This window comes from Rhopalosiphum maidis, chromosome 1, assembly GCF_003676215.2.
Source record: "Rhopalosiphum maidis isolate BTI-1 chromosome 1, ASM367621v3, whole genome shotgun sequence".
NCBI lineage: Eukaryota > Metazoa > Arthropoda > Insecta > Hemiptera > Aphididae > Rhopalosiphum > Rhopalosiphum maidis.
The window spans coordinates 62,089,665-62,098,587 of record NC_040877.1 but is presented as its reverse complement, the minus strand read 5'-3'; the positions used below and the strand labels follow the sequence as shown (position 1 = coordinate 62,098,587).

The following is an 8,923-nucleotide window of genomic DNA, read 5'->3' as shown; positions in this document are numbered from 1 at the left end:
TTATCTATTATGTTTCAAAATCTTGACTTTAAATAAACGCAATTTTTATTCAGTTCGATTTAGAACAATAATTGCGGTGCATGTATCTACACGTTTTTAAGTTAATTTAATATAAACACCGCGTATAACGGTTAAGAAATGATAAAGAATATTAAAAAATGTCACCATGTCGATTAAAATATTATTTTACCCACACGAAATTGTATAACAAGGTATTGGTGATTATATCAGAAAGTCAAAAAGTGTGATATTTGTCAACGTCGTGGATTTTAGCGCGAGCGTGTCTAATATGTTAGGATGATTTGAGTGGACTATATTTTTGAAAAGATTTAGACTTAATTTGCGTTCGTCTCGTTGACGGAGTACTATACAAAATGACAAGAATAATATAGGTACATATATTAAGTATTGAATATCTACACTTGACAATTATTGTTAAATTGAAACGTCAACTAGGTAATTCTATTAATTTTCTTATCTCGTACAGTATAACGTATACTGTTCCATACTTATTACATGCATAACATATTATTATGATATATTCGCCACAGCCAAACGATAACGCATAACCGTTGTGACGTGTAAAGTTCAGCAGCAATAAATCGACAGTAGCTGGTACGCGCCCACACTAATTATTGCATTTACCAGCGATGACGTTTGTACGCGGCGTGGCGGCCCTACACTTGTCCGCAGAACCGGTGGTGCTGTTCTACATCGTCGAGATTATGTTCTCAATGTGCCTGAGCACCAACCTGCTGCTGTACAAAGCGTGCGATCCGACGGGCGCGATGGCCGGCCGGGTGGGCTCCAAGTGCCCGGACGAGGCGGCGGCGCAGCACGTGGTGGCTCCGATCAACGGCTGGAAGGCGCTCGTCCAACAACTGGTGCCCATCGCGCTGGCCATAGCCGCGGGCACGTGGAGCGACCGGCACGGCCGCCGCCGGCCGCTGATCGTGCTGCCGATCGTCGGCCAGATATTGGCGGACGCGCTGTCGCTGTACTGCACCGTCGTGTGGTCGGTGTCGCCGGCGCTGACGGCCACCGTGCAGGCGGCCGCGCTGTCGCTGACCGGCGGACCGCCGATGCTGTTCAACGGCATCAACTCGTACGTGGCGGACACGACCACGGACGAGTGGCGGACGGTAAAGTACGGCATGGTCGGCGGCACCATGGCTATGGGCGGCATACTGGGAATGCTAGTCTACGGGTTCGTAATGGTCAACGTGGGGTTCGTCGTTGCTTACGTGATGTCCATCGTCCTAGGCCTAATCGCGTTCGCGTTCACGTTTATGTTGATCCGCGACGACGGCACTCAACAGCAGTTAAACCGGAACGTCGTCCTGGCCGTCAACCCGTTGGACATGCTCCGCAACTGTTACCTCGTGCTGACCAAGCGACGTACGGGCCGCAGCAAGCTGACCCTGTGTCTAATCTTGTTCGTGTGTGCGCCGCTGACGTGCGTGACATTAGAAGGTGAGTTGCACTGTCCTTCAATTATAGATACATTACTTTAAAGCGCATGATGTATACCTTTACAGTTATTTGGTTATTGAATTCTTAAATGTTAAGAACACATTTCTCATATACCTAGTGAATATTTGAACAAATAGTTTTTTGTTTCTCTTCAATTGTTTAACTTTTTAATGTTCAAATATATAAATAAAGTTTATATAATACTATAGTAGACTTTAGTACAAGTCTACACTAAAAACATGTTTTATGATCTAAAATTGTATTTCAGTCGAAATTTTTAAATATCTATTAATAGTACCAAAACAGTCATTATATTTTGAAAATTACATCATGTCTAGACCAATATTCTAACATTAATATTTGTTAAAACATTTAACACTTAAGTTTATATTGTTGTTAATTTTTGAACTGCGACTTGAAACAAAACAAAATAAATTTCGAATACTAGTAATTTTTAAAAATTATTTTTCCTATTACTTAGAAAAATATTAATAATTTTTTAATTTCACTACACAAACTGCCTACTAGAATCAATTTTAAACTTTTATAATGTTAAAATCGAAACATTTTTACTGCTCCAAAAAGTTAATGATTGGAATACAAATAAAATAAATAGTAAATACAAATCATTACGAAACCAATTACATTCATCGGGGCGATGGATTAATGGGGCATTCAGAATCTAAAGGAATGATACAACTTATAAACAAAACATTGATTAGAATGTCATAAAATAATAAATTTAAATATTAAACAAACAGTATAATCCATATTCATCCAACTTACTATGTATAAATTTATTTAATACACATAGTTGGTTTAAAATAATATGTGCATGTTTTTTATCTACTCATAAATAAAATAAAATAGGTACATTTTATCAAAATATATACCTATTATAGTGCTGCCGCAGCTCAGATACAACACAATGCCATAATCTTTAAGTGCATCACAAACTGTCTGGGTACCGTAGTGTTATACAATTAGTTCCACTTATCTTATTTATATACTTATATATAATTTATAATAATAAATAATTAATTTTATATTCATAAATATCAAAGTTTAACGATAAGTATTTGATCACTTTTAAAATGACTAAAACTATGGTTATCTTTAAAAAGAGGTGAACAAGTAAGTACTGTTCTGCTGTACAGTAAGAGTGAAATGGGACACTACAATGAGTGTGTTAAATTTTAATTAAATAATATATCAATTAAATCATTGTATACGAATTACAATAATTCTAAGCGAATACGGTTTGTCAGTCTACATAAATTAATATGATATTGATATTAAAATAATTTATTTTACTATTATTATTGCGGTAGGTTGATTTAATTTTTTCCAGAAACATTGCATTTATTATATTATTAACATTTAAGTATTATAATAATATAAATTTACTCTTAAGTCAATATTTTAGTTTACGTAAAACACTGTGAATAAGTCCCTAATATAAATAGGTAATATATTCAAATTAATCTACATATTTTGAAAATACCATTATTGCGTATAGTAAAATCACAATACACATTAAAGTTTTTAATCTCTAAGAATAATATTTTTGAATTTTAACGAAATAGTTAACACCATTTTTCATTATTAAAATATTTAATTTCATCAAAATTTTAATGACTATAAAAAATATGTTTGTATTATATTATTTAGATTTTTTAGTTTCAGAATTAATTAATTATGAGCAAACTCACATTAAATATTCAGGATTTAACTATAAAATTTCAATATTTTAGATTCTGAGATTTACAATCATGCGTTTTTTTTAGTTAGTCGTATCTGTTATCATTTTTAGAGCAGTAAACGTGCTTCAATTTTTAACTATGAAGGTAGTATTGATAGTAAATGATATCTGTTTTGATATTTGGAGGGAAGGGAATCAAAAGTGAAAATTACTCAATATTTTTCTGAATAATCGAGAAAAATTATTAAAAAATTAAGGAAAAATGAGAATTCTTACATATAACCAGTTATTTTCTAAACATTATATAATTTTAACTATTTTAAAATTATTTATAGGCAAGAATTATTTTTAATTTATTTTCTCATTGTCAATAGTTTTTATTATTATACATTCAAAAAATGTTGAACGTATCTAATCCCATAAACATTTTTATAAGCATTTGAAGTTATAATTTAAAAATTTCATTATAATCACAAAAATTATCAAATTATTTTAGACACTGATAAAATTTTAATATTTATTCCAAAGATTTGAAAATGTATTAAAAGATTTTTTTTTATAAATTTTACAACTTTTAAAAAAATTCTTACAACATAACATTTTCAACCGTAATTATAATTATTTCTCCTAAAGGAAATACATTTTATTACCTGTTAATATTTTCTATACGTAGTATAATATTAAAAACAAACTGATCTTTTTTAACAATTTATAGGAATAAAAATTTTCATTTTTTTTTCCCTATAAAATATGTAAATGTAAATGTTTTTCACTAAGTAAATAAGCTTAACAACTAAATACAAGGCTCCTCATACGTTTTTCACCTTAATAAAATAAAATAAATATATTTTATTATTTGTTTAGCTTCTTATTTACATAACAATATGTTATTTGTTATTAGGTCTATAAAAAAAATATTATTGAATTTTTGATAACATCTTATAAATTTGTAAACGATTTGCTTACGATATATGAAAAAAGAGCCTATTTGGTAGGTATAACAAGTTGAATTTATATTGGCTATTATTTCTAATTTCTATTCCTAATCATTAATTTATTTTTGAAATTAACTGCTTATGATAAGGGAGTAGTAAACACAAATATTTAATGTTTGATTATTAGATTATTTTATAATCTCATACATTCTGTATAATATCAGATAAATTACATAAAAAATAATTGATAACCCGACCTAATCAGTGTTTTAAAAAAATCTATTGTGTTATTAATGTTTTTATGTTGTAATTCAAAAACTAAACACCGCTATGAATACTTGAAATTATTTCACAACGTTTATATTAGTATTTTCTATACACAATAAACTTTTAAAAATATTTTAATTACATAAGAGCTATTAATAGTAACCAAAAATTTTATATATTTTTTTTTTTTAGTTTTTTTTTTTATAAACGTTTATTATAAATTATTTACTAGGTCAAAATTCTTGAAAATTGAATAGAATATTCCATTTAAGTTTTTCTTGTTATTGTATTTAAAAATTAAAAATACTTATATTTTTGTTTATTTTAAGATCGAATTTTGAAAAATTTCATAAAATTTACAAAACTGTACAAATTATTTTCTAGTAAAAATGTATAAAGTCTTTAAATTTTATAGCAAAGCTAAAGTTTGAAAATGTAACAAAATTTCTAATAAGTAGTTTTATAATGGATTCAGAAAAATCAAAAAGGCATATTAGCAATAATTAGCTCAATTTATTTTATAAATACGTAATATTATCGTATTATCAGATAAATTAAAATCTGGATGAAATCCATATTTTAACGATAATTACCTAACGATGTGAACTATTTCTCAATTTCTCATGATACAAATATATTATTCGTAGGAACTTTAAATTTTGACTATTACTATACAGTATGCGCAATGGCGTTATAGCCTATTAACTGAGCTATCATTGTATTAACAAAAAACTAATAAAAGGAAAAAACCTATAGGCTATTATATTATAAGTTTATAAACGTATGTAAGTATGTTCGTCATTTTACTTGATTATTTAAAACTTGTTTAAATCTTATTATTCAGAAATGTAAGTGCTTTTGTAGATAAATTTAATAATACAAATCAATTTTATTTTTAGGAGAATTATCAGTAATATATCTATATTTGAGGTATAAATTTCAATGGAATGAAATAGACTTCAGTATTTTCAATACTTACCAGCTGTCCGTTATATTATTAGGTAAAATTGAGTTAATTAAATAATATCTACATAATTAAAAACTATAAATCTAATGATTACCATATCTTGGTATCTCATTTGTATTTAATTATTACTTTGTATCTATTTAATTTAATTTTTTTTTTTTTTAATTACACTATTATTGTCATTATTTTTTTTGAAACTTATATTGTTTTTCTAGGCACATTGTTTGCATTAGGTATTTTAAGCTACAAGTTTAAAATGAACGATGCGTTAATTGGTACGATTGCTTCTGTATTTGATCTATTAGCTGTAGTCGCTTTCTTTTTAGTTTCCAAATCATGGCAACTGTATTTAGGTAATTGTTACCGCAATAATGTAATTACTGTTTCAGAATAATAAAATATTATTATTACATTTTACAGTGCCGCCATTAGAACTTTTTCGAGGTGCAACTTTGGCTTTAACTAGTTCTATAGCTTCAAAATGCGTTGGATCTGACGAATTGGGTGATTATAAGAACTTATTAAAATAACTATGTACATGTTTAGGGTTTTCAGTATTTCGATCTTAATACCTTTTTTGATTTTTACGTTATGTCAGGTTCTATGAATGCGGTGAAACTATTAACGGAAAGTATAATGAAAAGTGGATTTCTACCATTATACAATTTTATATACAACCATACATTTGAATCTATGCCCAGTGCATTTTTTTTAATCAGTATTGTTCTAACAACTCCACTTATATTCGTTTTTTAGTAAGTATATGGTTTAATCTGTAAAATAATTTTTTATTTCAAAGATATAAAATAATTTGTATCTACGATAGATGTAACCAGTGTAGATGCCTATATTGTCATACTCGTGATTTCTCTATATGCTTAAATATATAATTAATAAATTATTAATTTATTAACCTAGGTTAGGTTATTAGTAATTAATAATAATATTATTATATAAATAAGTTTACTTTATTTTTGATATACTTTTTCAGTTTGATATACTACTTAAACAGAAATCAAAATTCGAATACTGTTACAATAAACAACAACGTCGTTCATTGTAAAAATGAAAAAAAAATCACCGAAATCGCACAAATCAGCAACCCTGAAGTAATTAGTTTCCATATGTAATTCATTAATACTTAATAATGACAACGTAAGATGTTTGTAATATTTATTATGTATAATTTAATAATAATATAATAATATTTTAAGAACGTTGTTCAATTCCTTATTTTTATAACTACTGTGTATTATTGAACGACAATTATAATAGGTATTAACAAGCATTATTACTATTATCATTATTATTTTTCACTACGATAATTATACATTGTGTAAATATTATGATTAAATTCATAATATTTTAGTTTATAATCATGGTTCTCAGTGAATTATAATGGTTTTGATTATTTTCAGTTGTAGTTTAAAAAAAAAAATTGTGGAGTTTCTTTACTTATTGTAATAATGATACATTATAATATTATATTCAATATTCATAAAAATATTTTTAAATATTTTATCAAATACTATTGACACATTATTATAAGTGCTCCATTACCATATTTCACAAGCAATTTAAATTCATTCATAACAAATTGAACTACATTGTTTTGTCATAAACTTCTTCAAGACTAGTCCTCTACATAAGATTATAGTCAATCTTAAATAAAATTAAGTATTTGTATTAAAACGATTAAAATAAAACGAGTGTAACGTATTATATTCCTTGCTAGTTGCTATTCATTACATCACTTCTTAAGATTAGTCTTTGAAATTAAGATATTTTATTTAACATGATCCAAACATTTCAAACAATGTTAAATGTATTAATTAACCTGTTAGCTAAAATAAGCTATATCTTACATTGCTAAATATAAAACATTAACTTACAAATATCATGCTACTCCTCTACTTTTATTTATTCGAAAGTATTTGAGTATAATAACTCAAATATATTTAACGAACTGTTGACTTATATGAGTAAAATAAAAAAATCCATCTAACAATCATTCAAAAAGTTACATTAGTCCAAAACATATTACCAAATTATATGAATGATTTTATGAGCCATATTTATATAATGTATCTATATTCTATGTATTGTATTCTACGAGAGAACACACCAATTTAACGCATCTTCACGTGACACCCTACCATCGAGATCCCTTATGTTAGATTATATAATATTATATTACATAAGTATTAATGCAAACGGTTTTGTGTACTACAATAAATTAAGATTATGGTAGTGGTGGTGGTAGTGGTTTTGGATTGACCTCCAATATCTAAATTTGCTTTATTAAATTAAAAAACTTAACGCTACCACTGATATGTATATATATATATATATTTTTTTTTTAACTTTTATTGATCCAGATAAATGAGAAATAATTTATGTAAGCCTTTATCTGCGATGATGAAGTGTACGTCACGAGCAGCCAGTATCGAAAGCGGTGTATACCCGTACACTTAGTTGCCTATCTAAAACCCTTTGTCATAAATTACAGTCAGATTATTAATTTTCTCATATTTATTTATTCTCATATATATTATGAAAATTATTAATTAATACTGTTAATAACTTATAATAATAATAACCGTTTAATTTCAATTGCTATACTAATTATATGGTCTGGACGCTTTTATGTAATCAAAAATAACAAAACATATACTTTAAGCATAATATATGCAACATTTCATTATTTAATTCAGTATGGTTAATTTAATAAAGTAAAAAATAATAAATCTGATTCGACTTAACGAGGTCAAGATTTTTTCAAGCCATTTTCTAAAAATGTAGTGCTTGTTCTAACCATGGTCTTTGCTATCAACAGTACCAAGTAATTTTTGTATCAAAATTCTGGGTCCATTGTTAATTACAAAAAAAATCGTTATCTATCAAAGAACTCTTGACAAAATATAGTCTATTTAAATATAAGCCTTAATGTTTAAGGATTTTTAAGCCTTTAATAAAATCAGGATTTATCTAAGAACTTTTTATTACCAATTATAAACTAATAACAAGAATAAGAATATATATGTAAGAAAAAATATAGTACACAAATGTTTTTTTTTTTATTATTTAAATATATGTGTCCAAGCAAAACCACATAAAAACATAAGACATTGTTAAGTTAAAAAAAACATATCATTCAAAATAGATGTATGTGATATTTGTCCTGTTCTAGCCTTGTACTACAGCTTCATATTATACTTTATTAGTCTGTTCAACTTAAAACATGTTCTAGGCAGCTGACTTTTAGTTTTCACACAATGGAATGGCTCACTATACACGGCAGACTTACTGATGGTTGACTCGGTGACAAACGGGAGTTGCTTGACCGCCACGGTGCCACCCAACCAAAACTAATCACAGCCTAGATACGTTTTTTAAGTTGAACAGAATATATATATATATATAGTCGTTATTAGATATTTCTCACCCATATTGGCCAAATATTTATTAAATTAGTGATATGCCAACAAATGTTAATGTTAAATATTATAATACCTTGAACAACTGTCAACAATAGTACAATCTAAAGAAATTTTCTTTTATATTGGTCAAAACATATTA

The 8,923-nt window shown here is 27.3% G+C and overlaps 1 protein-coding gene across 2 annotated transcripts; it reads left to right on the top strand.

The window, feature by feature from the left end:
- Window positions 1–9: 9 nt before the first annotated feature.
- Window positions 10–8,896, top strand: LOC113548926 (proton-coupled folate transporter-like). Of its 2 annotated transcripts, none has more exons than XM_026950032.1 (7): window positions 10–1,473; window positions 5,277–5,378; window positions 5,560–5,697; window positions 5,765–5,848; window positions 5,943–6,099; window positions 6,336–6,499; window positions 8,595–8,896. In XM_026950032.1, the coding sequence occupies exons 1-6, from the start codon at window positions 651–653 to the stop codon at window positions 6,472–6,474; spliced, it is 1,443 nt and encodes a 480-aa protein (XP_026805833.1). In that variant the 5' UTR covers window positions 10–650; the 3' UTR covers window positions 6,475–6,499; window positions 8,595–8,896. The 2 variants fall into 2 exon arrangements, with proteins under 2 accessions (XP_026805833.1, XP_026805834.1); XM_026950033.1 differs by having other exon boundaries at window positions 6,336–6,453; window positions 8,595–8,895.
- Window positions 8,897–8,923: the final 27 nt, after the last annotated feature.

What these genes read in the sequence shown, in the direction of transcription:
- LOC113548926 (XM_026950032.1), top strand. Translation starts at nt 651, where the DNA reads ATGACGTTTGTACGCGGCGTGGCGGCCCTACACTTGTCCGCAGAACCG. An exon ending in GCTGTCCGTTATATTATTAG is followed by an intron (nt 5,379 to 5,559) that starts GTAAAATTGAGT and finishes TTGTTTTTCTAG; the next exon opens with GCACATTGTTTGCATTAGGT. An exon ending in CCACTTATATTCGTTTTTTA is followed by an intron (nt 6,100 to 6,335) that starts GTAAGTATATGG and finishes ATACTTTTTCAG; the next exon opens with TTTGATATACTACTTAAACA.